We start from the raw sequence: 21,493 nt of genomic DNA on the forward strand, positions 1-21,493 counted from the left end.
TTTGTATCCACTGGCTCTGCAGAAACAAAAGACAAACCAAACAAAACCCTTCCTCTTCAAGTTGCAATATATCCACCAACGGAGTCAAAGAGGTTTCCCTAAATAGGTACAGGCACAGACCCCCTTGACCTCTGAAAACCCTCAGATGATTGGGAAAACCGTATCAACTTGCTTGAGCTTGTTGCACTGTCTCTTACATGGGTATGTGGGGAAGTGTGGAAAGGGGCGTTTTTCTGGAAAAGTCTGAAGCAGTACTTCTAAGAGAAATGTTAATAACTAATACTATTCACAGCACATAAAATGTTTATGATAGTTAGGGGATTTGGCTTATTAGCATATTTAGCAAAATAATTGATGAGTCAATTTTTAGATGTGTAATTCAGGAATTTATTTTTAAAAACAATATTGAGATATTTGAACAATTAAAAAATTTTCATGGGCCATGAGCATATTATATCAGAAATATAGATGAATACATTAGTATCTTTCTACAATGTCATTTTTCATTAATAACAGCAAATTCCCACCATAGATCAGTTTTATTGGCAGCAATTTGCCAGAAAGTTCCCCTTTCCAGGAGACAAGCACAGATTCTTTCACTCCAATCTTAATCACTAATACTCATTCTCAGATCACACCTTATATGTCACAGCATAGATCTCTGATATCAGAGGGTCTGTGCAAGAAGAAGGAAGCAACCAGTTTGCTGGAGACAGGGCCACTGCTGCGGTGGTAGAAAACAGGCTGCAGGGGCAGAGTCGAGCTTCAGAACATGGGACATGGACCACAGTGACTGGAGAGGGAAAGGAAGAGTCAGGAGATGGATGGATAGACATTTGAGGTTGGCTACAGCAAGGATAGAGACTGAGCTGAGCTGAAGTCTTGCATGCGGGGTGCAGGGGGGAGTCATGAGTTCTCTTCTGTTGGGCTCTTGATGAACATGGCAGGAGGGCAGACGAAGGGTCCACGAGGCATCACCATCTGTCCAGGTGAGAGAGATGCTTCCATTCTTGAGTTTGGAGTGTCTGCTAAGTCCTCAGCCTCGTCTTCCTGCTATGATCTCCACACGCCCAGTACTTCTGCAGTCCCAGTTCACAGTGACCACTGCATAGGATGACATCTTTCCTTGGAGGAATAAACTACTTTATCAGTCTGCACCTCTCAGAGTCGCACCAATGGTGCTGCTTATGTGTTCATCAAGATGAACAGTCGTTCACTTTCTCACAGTGGAGTCAAATGTTTGTTGTAAAAGGAAGTCTCCCTGGCAAGACAGTTTTGCATAACACAAAGAACTTAGAGCAGGTTGGTCTCAACAACACCACAGTAAGAGCAGAGTAGTGACCGCTGCAGGCCGGAAAGGTGTTGGCGGGGATGGAGGCGGGTGAGCCACAGGTATCACAAATAGAGTTGTGCAGGGAGTCAGCCTCAGTGTGCAGAGAACCTCAGAGTGACTTATTATGCATTTCATCCTTATAAAGAAGATGGAGAGAGGACTTTGAAGGTTCTCCATGCACAGGAATTACATTGAAACCTGTGAAAATGCTAATTTCTCTTATTTGACCATTCTATATATACTTGTTTTGAATTATCACATAGAACTGCGTGTAAAAGTATGTAGTTGCCACATGTCAATTAAAATTAGACATTAATAATTTAAGTTTAATTTATTAGCTTATAGCACTCTTTAAGTGGCTAGAAAAAGGTATTACATGCTAGCTATGAATTTTGAGGAATTTGAGAATTGTTTGTCCAACTAGACTCCGTGACTCTCAGTAACAAGTTGACTGGCTGTAATGGCCACTGAACGCTAGATTGCAACTAAGAAATTTCCTAAACACAGTGTCCTATTTTGAACTCTTCCTGCTAGTCTGAGAAGTTCCTCCTCCCAGCACCCCACCTTTGCTTCCTTCTTTCTTGGGCGCCTCCACGGGTAGCACACATGACTCAGAAACCGGTTCCCCTGGCTGTAACAATGATACAGCTCTGGGATCATTACCTAGTAAGCCAATGCCTTTGCTTCATCAGCCAGTCTCTCTGCAAGGTGTGTTTCTGTCACAGACGGCTGGGAAGGCACTCCCAGGTGTGGAAAGAGAGGGCTCGCCACCGCTTTGGACTTCTAGGGACATTTCTTTCCGGGAAGAAACTTAATGTTAATTGAAAACACCTCCAGAAGATTCACTACTGCACTGTAGACGGGGAGCAAAGGCAGGAAAGACCGGCATGGGAATCCTGTATTCTGAGGTATGTTGTCTTTCTGAACATAAAGATCCAAAGCGGCTACATATAACTTTCTAACCATGTTTTTATGCCTTCTTTCAATTCTGTTTAACTTTCCTTGTGAGTATTCCTGTGTGCTAGGATTTTTAGTATTTTTTTAATATTTTAAAGCAAATTAGTTTGAAGTACTAAAGTTTCAGCTGGATGTAGGTTGAGCATGATGGGATATATATTAATTGCAGAGGTCATCTGAAACCTTGAAAATGGAGTGGCAATTATGTTGTGTCTCGGTTCACACTGGAGGACAAGAGGAACTTGTACCTAATTAGATTTTCTAAAAAGCCAAAAATTGGCAGACTTTTTTCTGGAATCCATAAACCGTTTAAGCTTGTATGTGAAAGGAGTTCACCTCTGGCAATTATTAATCCAGATTATCACCATGTAGAGGAGGTGACAGGCAGTGCAGTTTTGATATTTTGATTATTTCCTTTTCATAACTCATAGACATGCCATTTTCCCACATTGAAAGTAACTTACTATAATCAAATACATTTGTAATGCTTCAAAGGGTGATGTTTGAACAAGAGTATCAGAGGTACAGTGATGTATTATTATTATTATTATATTATTATTATTATTATTATATTAGTATTATTTTCACAACTCATTCCGTCTCTGACACAATCAACTTGCTAATCTGCATTCCATTCTCCGAAGTCAGAGGAACCTCTTTGATTTGATCTTCGGGCATGAAAGGTAGTTGCTTGGCACCCACTTCAAATGTGCATGTGTGAGCATGAGTGTGTGACTATGTGCATGTAGGTGTGTGTGTGTTTCTTGAGTAAATGCACAGTTTGCCCATCTCACTGTTCTGGAAAAGTCTTGCTCAGTGATTTTGATCTCATGAAGAGGTCACATATATGTGAGGACGGCAAAACATACAAAGTAGTAAGGCTCCACTCTGGTAAATTATTTAAGTGTCAGCAAGAGAAATTTATTTATAGTGAAACTTCCAGGACAGCCACTCCAGAGTTCTCATCTAGCTCATGTAGGGTTCAGAAAACTAGTTTTGGAGAGGGGGATCCCAGATAACTCCGGTGGGTGTGACTAGCTCACTACTGTCCTGAGAGACAAAATTCTTGCTCAAGGAGGGTGTCTTTCAGATTCTTATTTGCATGGAGATAACGCCAGTCTTGTGCAAATGCAGGTTAAGATCAGACATTTTGGCCCTCCAATTCCGTGAATATGGCAATGGCTATGAAACGGTACTGTGAGTAGCCTGGGTCACGGGAACGGCTGTGGTTTGTTGAGTGTCTATCAGAGACCAAAGCAGTGCAATCACCTGTCAGTTTGGTGTTGCTTTGTCAAGCAACTGAGTCAAGGCAAGTACAGGTCAAGGCAGGCACATATAACTACCTCCAAGTAGAGGCGTGCGAACAGTTCACAAAGTGACTTCAATGTTTAACTCTTCAGCCATCTCAAGGACAAAATAAATTGGAGCTTTGTTTTTACTTTCCTGCTGTAAATTTTTTTTTTTTTTTTTTTTTTGGTTTTTCGAGACAGGGTTTCTCTGTAGCTTTGGAGCCTGTCCTGGAACTAGCTCTTGTAGACCAGGCTGGCCTCGAACTCCCAGAGATCAGCCTGCCTCTGCCTCCCGAGTGCTGGGATTAAAGGCGTGCGCCACCACCGCCCGGCGTAAATTTTTTTTTTTAAAGAAAGATTTATTTAGTTCACTGCCAAGGGAATAGGACTAAGAAATAATTATGTTAACATGAAATTCTCTATGAAATCTAAAGTATACCCATATATAAATACCTCTGAAGGATCTCATAGGCAATAATACACAACTCAAATTAGTGTTAATCACAAACAGTATGGAGTATGGCTGAAGCAAATACTCTTGCTCACTGCAAGGGGAGGCAGGTCTAGGTCCATCCCTGTTATTTTTCTCAGTAATCTGTTTCAGGATTGGCAGTCTGAAGCCCTTAAGTCACTGATGAAATCTTAGTCATTGCAGAAATAAGATGTTTTTGATTTTGGCAAGTGATTTCTCAACTTGTAGAATCTCTCTTTGATGTCGGGGAAGAGATCCCCACTTGATACTGGGGCTGTGGATGTAACTCTGTTGAACAGTCCTCGGCTGCCGTGAGTTTATAAGCTGTAGTGTTCTGTTATTGCTCCCTTCCATCATGGAAACTGTTCTGCTCACCTTACAGGGTTCCTAAACCCTCTGTGTACCAGCATCTCCTAGAGAACTTCGAGACAGCCACAGTGCTTTCACCAGATTCCCAAATATTCTGAACTAATGACTCAATAGTGGGACTCGAGCTATGTTTTACAATTACCACCATAATTCAGCCAACTCTTCAGAGATTTGTTCATTCATCAAATGAGAATATATAAAAAGTACACCACAGATTTTCCTAAAACCAGACTAGCCTAAGCCCATTGTCCTTTAAAATGTACACGGAGAACACTGGTCATTTTTCTCCTCTTAACTCTTCTCTACATTAAATATGAAATAGTTTGTGTCTAGGGAAACCTTCTGAGTAGTCTTCCACTTTAAACTTTTCAACAAATTTTATCTATCTATCTATCTATTTTTAATTTTAAGAATGTCATTGTCTTAGAACAGCCTTTTTGTTGTTAGAGGAAAGAAATCTTATGCACACCTAGGGATTGGTGCCCTCCGTATCTATTTTATTCTGTTATGCAAAATGATCAAACTGGAGAACCCCTGAGACACACATACAATGACAAATATTCTGGCCAGATTTTTACAGTTTGCTCCAAGAAAGACAAAGTGTGGTGTTTGCACAGTGTAGGTGTCTGGAATGGATTCATTTTCTCTGCCGCTTAAAGAATTCAAAGGCAGCCGGGCGGTGGTGGTGCACGCCTTTAATCCCAGCACTCGGGAGGCAGAGGCAGGCGGATCTCTGTGAGTTCGAGACCAGCCTGGTCTACAAGAGCTAGTTCCAGGACAGGCTCCAAAACCACAGAGAAACCCCTGTCTCGAAAAACCAAAAAAAAAAAAAAAAAAAAAAACAAACAAACAACAACAAAAAAAAAGAATTCAAAGGCAGGAACCATCCCCAGTGCAACAGGTGACAGGTGAGACATCCCAAACACCACAAACAGCAGCGGAGTCTGAAGGAAGGCATTTGCTCAAGGGGAGAATCAATGCTCATGCAGCCAACAGCCAGAGAAACAGACCCTCTGCAGAGTGAGGGTGGGGGTATTGGGGGATGGGGGTAGGATAGGGGAATGGAGAGATGGGGGTCTTGGGGGTGATGACACAGCAGGGAAGGGGACAAAGAGGAGGGGATGTGGAGGGGTGGGGCATGGGAAGCCAAGAATCCAGTCCCTCCTCAACAGCTGGGTCATTTGATAGTCTCCGAGGATGGTTGGTTGGCCCACAGCTGTTGTGTAACAACTCCTGGTCTGCTCTGAGCTTGTTGAGCCAGGTCACAGAAGGGGGTCTGCTGGCGGGAGACAAAAGCCTACAAAACCTTGTTTTAAGATGTTAGGCTTTTGTCTCACATCATGAGAGTGAGGAGGAAGTCAGCCATCTTGGAAATTTGCCTCTTTTATTACTAATCACTGGCACTTTACCCGTCCTTGTGCCTACCAGGGGATCTGTCTAGCTCCTAGTCTCTTAATTCCTATGGACAATACTAATTTTGATATGTCTCAAAGAGAAGCATGGAGCTGATTCCTCCATAGTTTAAATTTGGCTTCATGGTTTCCTAGCATGTGCACCTTGCTCTTGCTCCCCTACCTGCTAGGCCTAATTTTGCTCTCACTCCCTCTGCTGGTTTCTTTCTTGCAAGTCCACCCTTCTTCACATTGCTAGTTTACGCGTGAGGTGGTAAACCAGCATTTTCCCAGGTGACAGACGGGTTTCCCAACTCTACTCCAGGCTCCTTCACTCCACCCTTCTCCAACCATAGATTTGCTGAAGAAACTGCCACACCAGCCCAGCCAGCTGTTGTTTATGACTGTGATTCCACTCCTGATGATTAAAGCCATTCCAGTTTTCATTCAGCCCAAACAGACCCTAGTAATTAGGAATGCACCAGTTCCCTGGCCCCATGTTCCAGGAGTCTCTTCTACCCTGTCTCCACCCTTACACTCCTATGTCATTAGCCCATTCATCTAGGCAAACATCAATGTTGTTCCTTTGCCTAATTATGTTTACCAATATATACATTTAAGACAAATACCTATTACAATAAAATGTGGTGACCAAACCAGATTTTCCTAACAAAAACACTTCATCCAAGCTACAGTTCTCTCTACTGAGTTATCGGTCCTTTTTCCATCACTTTGGCCTTGGAGCCAGAATTCTCCTTCTGGGTCATCATGCTAATCCATTTTTGCCCCTGTCCTGTTATTTCTGCACTCTTTCAGCAATCATCTTCTATTTCATAATCACTTCTGCTCATCTTAATTGGATCTGTATGCTTCAATAATTAGAAAAGTATCTAGCACTAATTGAGGGTTTCGGGTGAGTCAGTCCTGAGCAAAATGCTTCGTCCACACAGTCCGATTTAATTCTTTCTGTAGCATTATGCAGAAGGAATGGTTAGTGGAGGGAGGAAACTCAGCACAGGTGTTTAAAGGGTTCAGGTGAGCTGTCCAAATAACACGTTTGCTAAGTAGGGGAGTGAAGTTTAGAACACAGGACGTTCACATATGAAGCATGGATTTATAATCACTGGAAAGCACCATGTCTCACCAAAATGTGCAGAATTCTGGTTGGACCCTATGTGCTATATATATACTTACTTGCTTTTACTGACTGTTTTTCCTGCTAAAGTTATTGCAACTTCCTCTCCCTGATTCTAGTTGTTCAAAGGTGGGTCCTGCCCTGTCGTATGAAATTGCATAATGATCAGTACATCTAAATTGCTCTAAATCTTACCTATTTCTTGAGACTTTCCTATTTTGCTAGGTTGTGTCCGTTTCTGGTTTCTACTACAGGGTTTTTTGTTTGTTTGTTTTGTTTTGACAGGGTCTCTGTGTAGCTAGGCTGACTTCAGATTTATTATAGAATCTAGTCTGGCTTCAAACTCTTATTTCTCCTGCTTCATTATCCTGAGTCCTGTGATTACATATTTTTCCACACCCAGCATCTCTTTTTACCTCAGATATGCGTAATTCTAGGTCAGTTCTGGCAAAGCCTTTGAATATACAGCCAAATACTAGCGGGCCCATGGCATGAGAAGACTGATGAGAACCCTGAGCGTGCAAACTGGAACTTGCTGCTGTCAGCAAGCCTTACAGCCAGAGACACACTTAAGATGGAAGTATCTAGAGGCCGAATGAATGACAGTTATGCTCCAGAGTCTGGTTTATGTCTCCATCACTTATGCACTTGGGCTACAAAAATGATCTCTCCCAGTTTCACCTGTGTGCAGTGAGGATAAAAATGCTGCTCACCTTAGAGGGCGTTTTTGCAGACTCTGGGGATGCAGCGAGAAAGTGTAGACAACAGTAATGGCGCTCACGTTGCTAGCGGGCTAGTTGGAGAGATGATTGCCAAGAACACTAATGGTTTGTTTTTAGGTAATGTGACAATTACAGATTTGTAATTCATAATGTACTGGCTCACCATTAGAAAAAGGAAGCAGTGTATGGTTAGGGGTTAGTACTCCGTGAGGGCCCCATTGTTCCATGGCAGTAAGATAAAGAGAGGGTGGGAGAACGAACAAGCCAGAAGTGACTGTCCTTTTAAAACCTAAGGAACCAACCCACTGCCAAAATAAGGAACACACTTGTGCAGTAACAGTACCAGTCCACAAGCGTCACATCCTCGCAACCCAAAAATCCAAATTTGTGCCAACCTCTCAGCATCACCATACTGGGTGTTTTAGGGTTTCTGTTGCTGTGAAGAGACACCATGCCCACAGCAACTCTTATAAAGGAAAACATTTAATCAGGGTGGCTGGCTAATAGTTTCAGAGGTTCAGTCCATTATCACCATGGTGGAGAGTGTGGCGGCATGCAGGCAGATGTGGTGCTGGAGAAATAACAGATTTTGAGCAACGGGAAGTGGACTATGGCAGTCAGTGGTATCCTGAGCAGGAACTCTTAAAGTCTGCCTCCACAGTGATAGACTTTCTCCCCTGAGGCCATGCCCACTCCAACAAAGCCACACCTCCTAATAGTGACACTCCCTAGGAGATTAAGGAGGACAATTACATTCCAACTACCACACTGGGGATCATATTCCTGATTTAAAAAAAAAAAAAAAACTGTGAAGGATACATTTAAACCACAGCAAACAGAATTGATTAATTTGGAACAAAAGGGAAGGTAAGGAATTGGTAGGAGAAGCAGTTAGACAGGGGGGAAAGGGGGCCCTCATGCTGGAGATTACTTATGGGTTCTTGTGGATTTCAGTTAGGTGGCTGAAAATTACGGGTGCTGTTTAAGCTCACGGAGGAGCTGACCCCTGAAGTGGGGTTGACCCTCCCACACTTGTCCGTAAGTGTTCTCCGAGAACTCTACTCCAGGGACAGTTTGGCCCAGCTGGCTCTATCACAGAAAAAACAGCAAGACAGGCCACGGATTAAACATGGTGTCTTTGAGGACAACTAGAAGGTAAATGATTTCCATAAGAAGTTACTGCTGTTTATCCCCATGGCGTAAAATGCCTTTGCGTAGGTGGGAAACAAGCAGAAACCGGAAGTTCAGCATGGGAGGCTCAGTTGCCGGGAGAGAGAGCTCAGTCCGGAGCTTCTTCAGTCAATTTTTTGCCATAGAGTGACCTTGGTTTGTTCTTTCGATCAGTCCACTTCAGTCATCTCAGACGTGAACTCCTGACTTAATCTTTTGCTAGCTACACCCTGCTTCTGTCTGCTACTTGCGTGGTTGTTCTTTTCGTTTCGTTCACTACATGCTTAACAATCTGGCTCATTTGAGACCAAACCGAACCGAACCATACAGAAACAGTGAGTATCTTAGTCGCTGTTTTATTGCTGTGGAGAGACACCATGACATTGACAACTCTTGTAAAAGAAAGCATTTGATTAGGGGCTTGCTCGCAGTTTCAGAGGGTCAGTCCATTATCGTCATGTGGTGTGCATGGCTCTGGGGTAGTAGCTGAGAGCTATATCATAATACGTAGGCAACAAGCAGAGAGAAAACCTCTCAAAGCCGTTGCTAGAGATACACCTCCTCTGACAAGACCACACCCATAGTTTCAATCCACTGGAAAAGACCAAAGTCTTAGACTCAATTCAAATTTAAATTAAATGAATTTATTCTTACTACTAGCAGAAGGACAACAGCCCTAGAGTCGAAGAATATGCCAAACCTAAGGGGGCTAAAGAAGGGGTTTCTAAAGATGGATATCAAAGGTGTACATTACGATTACTTATGGAGTCCACAGCTGGGCAAGAACATATTTTTACTTCCCTCAGTAGTTTCTCTTTCCTTTTGTATAGTAATAAAAAGACCATTTCACCCCAGTCCCACAGCATAAGCAAGAAGTTAAACAGCAAGTTGATATATGCAGGGATATATGCATATATGCAGGGGTATATGCAGGTGCCCCGAGCAGGAGCACCATTAACCTAGTGTTATGCTACCTGCAGGTCATAGGATCTCACAGCTATTGCAGGGCCCTTAGGGATGCCAGGTGCCATATTAAGTTCCTTTAGCCATCACAGGGGAGGTATGTGTAAGTTATTCCCCAGGTCTGAGCATTCCGGAGGGCGTGTCACTAATTGACTGGGACAGAGCAGGCAATAACACAGTGCCATCAGATTAAGACTGTCATATTCCTACAACACCTACTCCAAAAAGGCCACGCCTCCTAATCCTTCCAAATATTTCACCAACTGGGGACTAAGTATGCAAATATATAAATCTATGGGGGTCATTTTCATTCGAAACATCGTAGTGAGGTAACTTTTTCACTGCTTGTTTGCTTATTTTTGCACACACACACACACACACACACACACACACGAAAATGAACCCAGGGTTTTGCATACATTCAGCCTCAGCTCGAACACTGAGCTACTCCTGGCCTCTATCTAACACTTTACTTTTCAAAAAAACAGAAACTGTGTTCTGATGACAGGAAGCCTAAGAGAGGCTAAAGGTAAGAACAGGCCATATTTAAGTAATATTCCCTATACAGACTGAGAAAGCCCCTAGTAACTCTCAAGATAATTATGTCTCTTGGTCTTCCTATCTTTACTCTGCAAAGATTTTTAAAGAATCCAAGAAGAGGGATTTTGATCTTTGAAGTAGGAGCCAGGCACGCAACATGAGTATTTGAAGTGGACTAGATGTGGTGTAATGAGGAGTTGTGGGAATTATGGATTTGAAACAGCTCCCACTAATCACCAGTGAGCTGGTGTCCTCTTTGGAATACGGCCCAGCATAAGGAAATCCATGATAATTTAAAGAGAAGCAAGAAGGTAAACAGTTGTAAAATTATTTTAAAATTTGACAAGAGATTACACTTTCCAAGTTACCTGCTCCCAGGCTCTTCAGAGAAGACTCAGTTCTCCAGAAGCACAGAACCAATAGAATGCATCCCTAATATTTAAGGAGATTCTTATTAGTTTACACAATCAGAGGCTGAAAAACCCCACAGTGACAGCTTGTAGGTTTGCAGAGCCTGGGAGGCCAGTGCCAACTAAGCTCAAGGAATTTGATGCCAGGTGGAATCAATGATACAGCCACGGATGAGACCAGGGTCTAGACGTCCCCCGAGACACACTGTGGTAATCTTCATCCAAAGGCAGAAGAGTCTGGAGTCCATCATTTGTTTTTTATGTTGACTTATTGGTGTGTGTGTGAGAGAGCAACCTATGCTACAGGGCAGGGGTGGATGGGGGTCAGAAGATGACTTGCAGGAGCTGGTCCTCTACTTCTTCCTGTGGGTTCTTAGATTAAAGCTCAGGTCATCAGGCTTGGTGGCAAATTGCCAGCTGCAGAAAAAGTCACTTCGGATCTTTATCACCCATCGCTGCCCTGAACTCTTTCCTTCCCAATGCATAATTCTACTCGAGCCCTAAGTTGCTTTTTCTGAAAATCTCTTCTTCATTTGCAGTCATGATATTAAAAACTTCCTCAGTGAATAAGATTCATAATATTTCACCCATTTATTTACTCATTCATCCCCTTGCATTTTATCTATTCCCCGCAAGCCATTTTGGAAAATATAAGCAGATCTTGACGGATATATTGTAGACTTAGAGTAGCAGTTTTTGTTGTTGTTGGTATTTTTGTTATTCTCAGTAGTTCATGCCCATATTTCACGAACTATTCTGCTCTTCTTGACTCAGCCCATCTGCCAGGCAGCCTACCAGAACGACTTGGGGCAAGTGTGGCGGTGGGTGAAAGAAGACAACCATTATGTGGATGTTCAAGACGGCTTCAACGGAGACACTCCCCTCATCTGCGCCTGCAGGCGAGGCCACGTGAGAATTGTCTCATTCCTCTTAAAGAGAAATGCTGATGTCAACCTGAAAAACTTGGTGAGTTTGCTGTGTGATGATGGTCTAATGGGGTTGGGAGAGTCTCCATTATGTAATTTCTTATAGCCATAACCTGAAAAAATACACGCCAACATTCTGGAATATGCCTTTAGCTGAACATTTTATCCACATAGAGATATTTACAACCTGTATAAAGCAAAAAAGAGTGTGTGACTATAATGAGCAATGTAGTTTCTCTTCTATTATCTGGTGTCTGTCAAAAGAAGAGCAAATAAAATAAGTTCAAAATACGTAAATAAACCAAAGCAAGCAAACAGAACCAGGGGAGGTTGTGACAGGCCTGGGACAGAAGGGGGGAGTGTTGACTGTAGTGAGTCTCCTCAAATTGTTGGAATTGGCGTGTTTCGCTTTGTCTTCTTATAGCTTCTAATATCAACGATTCTCTTTCGCCTGCTTCGCCTAACACAGCCCAAGGGCATTTTGCTAGCCTGAAAGCACAAGTAAAGCATTCAGCCAGCAGCCATGTTTTGTGGTGATGTCGTTGTGCCTCTGAAGAAGAGGATTGTCCACTCTGTTGACTGTAAGCAGCTTCTATTTGGCCTGTTCTGCTCCCTCCAACCTGTCTCCTTGCTCTCTTCAATAATTCAGAGATAATGGAGGAAATGAAACACTGTGCCCGTCATTATTTAGATTTTTACCCGTTGTTTTAATATAGATTGGGTTTATTTTTAATTTTTATTTTTCACTGACGTGTTCATGTACCTGGTGCTGGGTAACTTGAGAGCATTTTCACTCGTGGGTTGTGTCCTTTAGCACATTCTCCATCCTCCCTTCTTTCCTCCCCTGTTACTCTCCTTTGCTCCCCAAGACAATTTTGCTTTATTTTCATCTCAAATATTTGTACACAGCTGTATGTATCTTTATAAAATCTGTGACCCACAATGTGAGAAAGTGGGATGGTTCTCTGCATCTGACTTAGTCCACTTCTCTCTCTCCAGTGGCATCCATTTCCCTGGGAATGATATGACTTCATTTTCCTTTATGGCTGTAACATTCCATTATGCATATGCACCACATTTGGCTCACCTGTTCTGCTGGTGATAGGCATTTCATTTGGTTTTATAACTTAGCTATCATAAAGTGTGCTGCAGTAAACATGTGCAAGCACTGTACCTGTAATGATTTGGACTTCTTAGGTAATACCCAGGAGTGGGTTAGCTGGACCATGTGGCTGACCTGTGTGTGTGTGTGTGTTTGTTGAGTCAGCAAGTACCTGTATACTGACTTCCCACAGTGGCTAGATTAGGTACAATTCCCATACTGTATTAGGGTTCCCTTTTGTTCACATCCTTGCCAGTATTTATTGTTACTTATTTGTATTCCTAGGGACTGTTGTTCTGACAGGGAGAGATAGAGCATTAATAGAATTTTACTTTGCATTTCTCTTGTGGCTAGTGACATTTTTTTCTGAATATTTATAAGTCATCTTTTGAGAACAGTCTGTCTTTTCAGTTTTTCCTTTATTGATTGAGTAGTTTAATTTCTTGCCATTTTGGTTTTTTAGTTATTTGTGAATTCTAGATAGCAATCTTCTGTCAGTTGTAGAGTTAGGAAAAAAAATACTCAGTCTCATTTTGTAGGCTGCATTTTCATTTGACCCGTTCTTTCCTCTTCCATGCAGAAGCGCTTTTATTTCAGGAGGCCCCACTTGTCAATTGTTGTCATTAGTTCTTGCACAAACAGAATCCTATTTGGAAAGTCTTTGCCTATGTCTACATATTGAAGTGTGTTTCCTATTTTACTGTAAGCAGAGTTTTCATGTCCTGTCTACCCAGTGCCAAATAAACACACAGAGGCTTAATATTACTTATAAATCTTCACCCAATAGCTCAGGTGTGTTACTAGTTAACTCTTACATTTAAGTTAACCCATTTTTATTTATGCTTAGCCTTGAGACTGGGCACCTTTTCTCAGTAGGGCATTTTCATCTTGCTTCTCTCATCCGTTGGTGACTCCTGACTCTGCCTTTCCTCTTCCTAGAATTCTCCTAGTCTGGTTCTCCACTCAATCTCTTCCTACCCAGTGCTTTATTAAACCAATTCGAGTGAGAAATCTTCACAGTGTACAGAAGGAGTATTCCACAGCGTTTTACTACTTAAGAGTATTATGACATAAATTCTTTTGCATTAAGGTATTTTGTCTTCTTTGGATGTCATTCTTGTACAGTGTGAAAGACAGGGATGTAGCTTTATTCTTCTGTAAGTGTGTCCCCAATTTTAACAGAACCATTGTTGAAGAGGCTGTATTTGTTCCATTGTATATTTTTTGCATGTTGTACAATAATCAGGTATCTGTGGTTTGGGAATTTGTATCTGAACCCTTTCTCTCTTTTTTAAAAAAGGTTTATCTATTTATTAAGTATATAGTGTTCTGCCTGCATGTATGGCTGCTTACCAGTAGAGGGCACAGGAGCACCATATAGATGGACTAAGCTACCACATGGTTGTTGCAAATTGAACTCTGAGCCATCTCTCCAGCCCTGGACTTTCTCTTCTATTCCATTGATCTACTTTGTGGTTTTTATACCAGTACCACATATACTCCTTTCTTTGCTATAACTCTGTAGGATAACTTGAAATCAGGTTTAGTGACACCTATGGCATTATTCTTTTTTTGCTCAGAATTGCTTTGGTTGCCTGAGGTTTCTTTTTTGTGTGTATGCTTTTATTTCAATTTTAGGATTTGTATTCTGTTTATTTGAATAATGACATTGGAATTTTGATGGGAATTGCATTGAATATATAAATTGTTTTTTATAATATAATCACGGTCACAATGAACTCTGTGAACATGAGAGGCCATTCCATCTCTTAGTGTCTTCTTCAACTTCTCTTTCTAGTGTTTTAAAGTTTGTATATAAAATATCTACATGGGGAGGGGAAAATGAATATATATTGTTGATGTGGGTACAGCCATGTCAAAGACCCCAATCAGTGCTTTAGGAGTGGCAAAGCCTTCCCGTAGTGAGGCTTGGAAGGATGTCAAAGCCTTCCTTAAGTCCAGCTGTGGATACTGACAAAGTGTATAGAATACAACCACAATAACTCCCATTACCGCTAACTGAAGATTGCTTTTTTACAGAGACTGCTCCTACCAAGATAAACTAAATCTGCCTCCTTGTTTTTCAGATGTATTTAACAACCCTGCCTCCTTGTTCAGCTGTATATAACAATCCTGCCTCATTTTTATTTGTGTATAATAACCCTGCCTCCTTGTTCATTTGTATGTAAATAACTCATCTTCCATGTTCAACAGTGTATAATAAATACGTTGAGTTTCTAGGGTTGCTGTGGCTTCTCTTTTTAAAGAGCCCAGAAACAAACATCAGAACATTGGCTCAATGGAAAGTAAGCTGAAATAAAATTAAAACACAACACACCATAATTGGCTAGGATTAAAAAGGAAAGCCAAATGTTGACCGGGAATGTTGACTGGGAAGGAGTTTTAAATCATCACTTCACAGAAGCATAATTTGGTAGTATCATGTGATGCACACTTATATCTTTGTTTCAGGTGTCAACTTATAGAAACTTATGCGAAGAACAAATTAGAATTTGACAAGACTTTGTAAACAAGGGTATTTAGGCAATATTCTTTGTAGAATTTAGAGTTAAATGGCTTGAAAAGTCTTAGTAGTAGGTATGACTAAAGAAGTTAGAAGAGCTATTCGATATAAGCCAAGTAGCCATTACAAACTCATGCTTAAACACATTGATGGCATGGAAGATATATATATTCTAAATACACATTTGAAAACAGAGGAAAGAAGTATATAGTGTTACATATGAAATGTCAAAATACTGAATGAATAATATGCATGTTTTTATTTAATAAGACAAAGGAAAAAGAGCATAATGTCAATAATAAACTTTGGGCTGTTCAATAATGATAATTTTAAAGTCTATTACTATATTCTTGACTATTTACCAACACTTTTACAATAAGACAGATAACTTGAGAACAGTTCTTCTCCTCCATGGTCACTCACCTTTCTTGTTTTCTGTCTCTGCTAGCTTGGTTGGCAATCCAGCTAACAGTGTTGGCCTATAGGCCTTATACTTATTTGTTCATATTTCTGTCCTACTTTAATTATGAGGTCCTGAAGGTGCACATTCCCCACCTCTCCTCAAGACCCATCCCCCGGGGAATACTGACATATCTAAGGAATTTCATTGTTTGCAGTCTTTCAGTACTGCCTATGTGCTAGGAAGCATGGGGGAATTGTCAAGAAGTTTAAACTTTGCACAACAAACCACAAATGGATACATTTCCATCACCAATGACCAAGTGCTAACTATATCCACGGGTCTTTTCATACTAACTTTATTCCTATGTCTCATTTATCTATCTATCTATCTATCTATCTATCTATCTATCTATCTATCTATCTATCTATCTATCCCTGAAGGTATATGGCATAATGTCAATAATCATCTCTGCACTATTTGAAATGGTTACTTTAGAAATGAGAAAAAAAATGCATGAACTAAATTTTTTGGTATAATAATCTAAAAGCTATGGAATTTAAGCTAAAGAACCCTTTTCTTAATTATAGAAGGAGAGAACCTGCTTGCACTATGCTGTGAAGAAGAGGTTTACCTTCTTCGATTATCTACTCATTATCCTTTTAATGCCTGTCTTGCTCATCGGATATTTCCTCATGGTGAGTACTGTTGCTAGGGCAAAGAGGCAGATGCGTAGAAGAGCCATGGAACGAGTCATCAAGTTTCCCTTGGCAGTGTGATGTAAAGAAATGGCAATAAAATTAGCTCTTGATTTGTGTAAGTGTTCCTTGACTCGCAGTAGAGTCCTAATTCAATAGACCTCTTATAAATGAAAACATTGTAGGTAGAATGCATTTGCTTTAGCCAGCCTAACAAATGCCATCTCTTAGCACCATAGTACATTCTAGAATAATTATAGGGTGTGACCAGCTGGTCACACTGGGAGTGGGAATTCACCTCCATTGCCTAAGAACACAAGAGTCTCAGAATTACTGGCTGAAATTTTTACTTTATATCATCTCTCTCCAAGTTTCTGAATTTTAAGGATGCACCCTAGTGGTGATTTGGAGGAAAAATCCCAAGTCCTCTGCCTTTGGAAGCTGGCAAACACAGAAGGTATTTTTAGAGGTTCTGACCCAATCTTTCATCTCAAGGAACTGAATCACACTTGCATGGGTCTTTGGCAGGATAATTTTCTTGAATAAATAAGTAGGTAGGTAGTGTGAGAATTATTAAGAATAAGGTAAAAAAAAAATTCCAAGATGATGCCTAAGGCTTTTTTTTTCTCCCAAAATTTATTCTTACACAGTTCTGCTTGCAAATAGGGCTTAGAAACTGGAGGCCTCTGTAAGATACTGACTGTAACCGGTAGCCCTGCTGTAACTGCAGAACCACACTGTTAGTGGGTCCTGGGATTGTAAGTTGGTGCTGCCTAAGGAATAGGCAGCATGAGACAATTATAGGAGAACGGACTAGAAAGGACTAAGTCACTCCAGAGAAGAGCCAGGACAGAAAGAATTTGGAAGGCAACAGGGAAGGACAGCATGGTGGGGAAGACACCCAAGTGGAGCTTCAGAAGTTGTGCAGGAAAAATGTCAGGCTTTGCTCGTGTGAGCAGCAAGGTCTTTGTCTCCTCAGGTGACCAACTGTCGGAGGAGTTTCCTACTGTAATGGGGTCAGAATCTTAACCGGCTAGAGAGAGCTAGAAAGCACATTTCTAAGGAGCCTGAGCTTATGCCATTCACTTCCGGTGTCCTTTAGCATATGTTTATCATGACCCCTTCTGTACAGGCCAGGAGTTGGGGGAAAATACAAGGGCAGTTGCTTTTCCCTCATCAGTTATAGCATGATGGGAAGATGGTTGATATCAAACCGCGTGGACTTGTAGGAAATCGCCTTGAAGCCGGGGACACGGAGTATACAGGCATTACAAAAGCCTAGGAGAAAAGGGTTTCACCTGGCCAAGAGAAGAGGGCTGTGGATTGGGAACATCACAAACACGTTTGCTTTGCAAAGAAAACTTTCAGTTGAAGAAATATTCTATGAAGTGATTCTCTGCAGGGAGGACACTTCGTAGGAAATGAAGACTTAACAAAATCCATCGTGACTTGAATACAGGAGTCAGGAGGTAAAACAAGTGAAAATGCTAAGGCCATTTGCCCTAGGGCCATGCAAGAGTTTAGCTATTTTCCCCAGAATAATGGGAATTTATGAACATTTTGAGCCAACAAGGGAAAGACAGGAACCAGATCTCATTTAAGATGTGGTACAATAGGGTTAGGCCTGTGACTGTGAATTCTGAACAAATTCCTGGGTACTGAAGCTTGTGTTAATGAAGCACAGCTTTAGGACTGTGGTTTAATTGATACTGTAGTGTGTGTGTGTGTGTGTGTGTGTGTGCATGTGCGCTCTCTCACAAGCGCATATGCATGCATGCATACATGTGTGTGTGTGTTTTAAGAAGTAGGAATTTAGGATTAACATGAAGTCAGTTGACTAGAACAGTCCCAAGCAAGATGTATGAAATGTTTCTGAAACACCTTCTTGTGCTTGCTGTTTGTAACAGGTATCAAAGACGAAGCAGAACGAGAATCTTGTACGCATGCTCCTTGACGCTGGTGTCGACGTGAATGCTACTGACTGCGTATGTTTGTATTTTGAAATAATACTCAAAGGATATGCCTGGGTAGAATACTTGCTGTTGACATAGTTGCAAGCTTTATTTTTCTGGATGTTGGCGTATAGTTTTGCTTTCTTTTTTCTCGTTGCCATCAGGTAACTTCGATGTTATTATTCACTAAACTCATGAGCATAAAATATTTGTAGATTATAGGAGAATTTTAAAATAATCTGCATTGGATTGTAGTGACAAAGGAAAATGATACAAAAACACTATCCTTAGCAGTTTGGCAGTGGCTTTAGGTACATTTAATAGGTACAGCCTATTTGCACATTTAATCTTGTCACATGTTAGCTAAGTGGGCTTGGAACACTAAAAATAAAATCTGGCTCAATTTTCTCATCTATAAAGTGGAGATTAAAACAAATTGTGCTGGGGCCTGAACTCAGAACACCATACATGCTAGGTATACATATCCTCCTTAAATTTGCTTTTTTGTTTGTCTGTTTGTTGTGAGGCAACACTTTGTTAAGTTATTTAGGCTGGCCTTGATCTTGTGACCCTTCAGCTTTAGCCCCAAGAATATCTGGGATTACACACCTGCCCAACTTGCCTAGTTGTAAATTGGATATTAGTACTGACCTTCTAGGGCAGGCTCCTGCAGAGTCCTCAGAAGAGTGACTAGGCTGTAGTCAGTGCTCAATACATGTTAATAGCTGCCCCAGTCATGATTCTAATCACTAAAAGAGAAGTCCCTCTCACAAACGGAAGGGAGATAAAGTCAAAGTTTAGAGAAATACCCCAATGTTGGTAGGAGCCACTATAACCGAGATACCATCAGTTTCTCCTTCCTATAAGGAAGTGGAAGGTTTTATTTTCACTGTTTACTCCAGATTTATTTCTGCTAATGATCAGGGTCATCTGAAATTTTATTATTCTGATATTTAATTTTCTTATATTGGGTTAGATACAATTTTAGATTTCCCAAGTTTTATCAAAAAAGCACAAGTTGAAATTTGATTTAGAAAGAATTGAACTCCTATTTGTGATGCCTAACGTATTCTGTGGGTATCACCATTGTTCTGTGATAAATGTCTCCCTCATTCTTGTTTCCATTAATTACATTATTTAATATAATATTTTACTTATTTTAAATGAAGATGAGTTTAATATCTTTTTATAAGTTGCACTTTTTGGTTTAGAATAGAAAATAAGAAAGGGGAAGATAACAATGACTTATTGGATTTTTATATACATAGCGAGGAAGAGAAGAAAATGTTTGTGTAGTACAAGAAATACAGCTGCCCATAACTGGCTAACAGATTGGCTTTGGTTAGTTGTCTCTTACAAAATGAGAACAGTTGCTCTAGCAATGAGGGCCAAGGTCTATGGTCAGCCTGACCAATGAACTACACGGTTGGTCCTTTGTGTTTCAGTATGGCTACACTGCCTTGCATTATGCATGTCAGATGAAGAACCAGACTCTCATCCCTCTGCTTCTGAGAGCCCATGCAGACCCCATGATCAGGAACAAGGTAAGGACCTAACAACTGTGATCCACCCAGTGGCAAGCTTTTCTCATTTGGGCCTTCTGTAGAAGTTCAGTTCACCGTCTCTCCGGCAAATCACAGGAGATTAATTGCTCCTCTTAAGGAAGGAAGGATCATACTCATTTTACTTTTGAATTTAAAAAGTATTAGTACTTTTCATATTTGGGATTAAATACAGAATGTTTAAATATTGGCTGCATCTCCAATGCCCTTTTGCTTTGTAAATTTTGAGACCGGGTATCATTCAGCTGCCCATGTAGGGTACTGAATGTTTTCCAGTCTTTTATTTTTTATTTCTTTTTGATATTTATTTATTTATTTATTTATTTATTTAAACAGGAGGCTTTTTGAAGTCTCTACAAAGCCTGAGTGAACAGTCTGTCTAAACGACTGACTAGTCCTCATTGACACAGAAGTAACCAATTTCTGTTTTCTGCAGCATGGAGAGAGTTCCCTGGATATCGCACAGAGACTAAAATTTTCCCAGATTGTATCGATGCTCAAGAAAGCCTCATAGTCCTGTGACTTCTCATGTGGTGACAGAGATACAGCTGAAGGACTGGATGCCGTCCCTGTCTTGGATAATTGTTACTCTATGGGCACTCAAGCTGGATGCATCCGCCCTGTGACAAGCACTGGACTTAGAATGACTTTTCTTCAGTGGAGGTCACTATGGCCATGATCTCCGAAGCACCATGACACTTGGAATCTCTATTGCTGTCAAAGCTAAATTTTAAAAACATTCTAATTCAGTGTTTTCTAAAGACAAGTCGGAGTTACCTGAGATTACATTCTCTCTTCCTAGTTGTGACATCTTTCAGGAGACTTTGCCTTCCACCCTGTCCTGGGAGATGAATGTTCTTCACAGGCACCTTGACATACTAAGCCAAACAATGAAAGCATGTGCACTCGGAAAGCATGGCATGTATGTGCGGGGAGCTAGAGATTCCAGCATGAAAGTCCCTTTGATGGAAAATCTTCAGTAAAAACATGCCAGCTGTCAGTTATGAGCTTGACCAAACCATAGAAATTGGCACATGCTCCATGGCAGAACTAGTTTTTGTCATTGTTTCCTGGGCTCTGGTTTACCTACATACCAGCATACATTTCACCATTAGATTATAAATAAGTGTCTTTTTAGTCTATAAGTTTTGAAAGTATCAAAAATGTCTGTACAGAGTCCTTATGGGGTTGAAGCTGTAGCTCAGTGGTAGAGCACGTGTTTGCTATGCACAAAACCCTGGGCTTGATCCCCAACACCAAAAATAAAGAACCTTCTTGTGAACACAATTTAGTTGCTATTTACTTATATATTTTCCTTTTTTGTGGCATTGAAAATTCAACTTAAGGCCTCACTCACACTGTTGTGTCATCTGTCACTAAGCGATACCCTCAGCCCCAGGTTTGTTTGGTCTTATTGACAAAATTTTAAAATACCATGACTTATTTGTTTAAAAGTCATATTTTTTTTCAGAGAAACAGAAGTATTTGGGTTATATTTCTATGTGAATGAGTAGGAATACCAAACTGTCTGTCCTTCTCTTATGAATGATACTGAATAGAATAAATCTACTCATTAGT

The 21,493-nt window shown here is 40.8% G+C and overlaps 1 protein-coding gene across 1 annotated transcript; it reads left to right on the top strand.

The window, feature by feature from the left end:
- The first annotated feature begins 2,220 nt into the window (after positions 1-2,220).
- On the top strand, positions 2,221-20,429 carry Ankrd22 (ankyrin repeat domain 22). The gene is made up of 6 exons (XM_057779988.1): positions 2,221-2,241; positions 11,526-11,717; positions 16,294-16,401; positions 18,309-18,386; positions 19,799-19,897; positions 20,352-20,429. Exons 1-6 carry the CDS (start codon positions 2,221-2,223, stop codon positions 20,427-20,429), a joined length of 576 nt encoding a protein of 191 aa, XP_057635971.1.
- The last annotated feature ends 1,064 nt before the right edge of the window (positions 20,430-21,493 follow it).

The sequence above is a fragment of the Chionomys nivalis genome, chromosome 8, assembly GCF_950005125.1.
Source record: "Chionomys nivalis chromosome 8, mChiNiv1.1, whole genome shotgun sequence".
Classification (NCBI taxonomy): Eukaryota; Metazoa; Chordata; class Mammalia; order Rodentia; family Cricetidae; genus Chionomys; species Chionomys nivalis.

Excerpts from the sequence above, each read along its gene's own strand:
- Ankrd22 (XM_057779988.1), top strand. The coding sequence starts at position 2,221 with ATGGGAATCCTGTATTCTGAG. Across the intron at positions 11,718-16,293 it reads ATGTCAACCTGAAAAACTTG|AAGGAGAGAACCTGCTTGCA; the intron begins GTGAGTTTGCTG and ends TCTTAATTATAG. Across the intron at positions 16,402-18,308 it reads TCATCGGATATTTCCTCATG|GTATCAAAGACGAAGCAGAA; the intron begins GTGAGTACTGTT and ends TGTTTGTAACAG.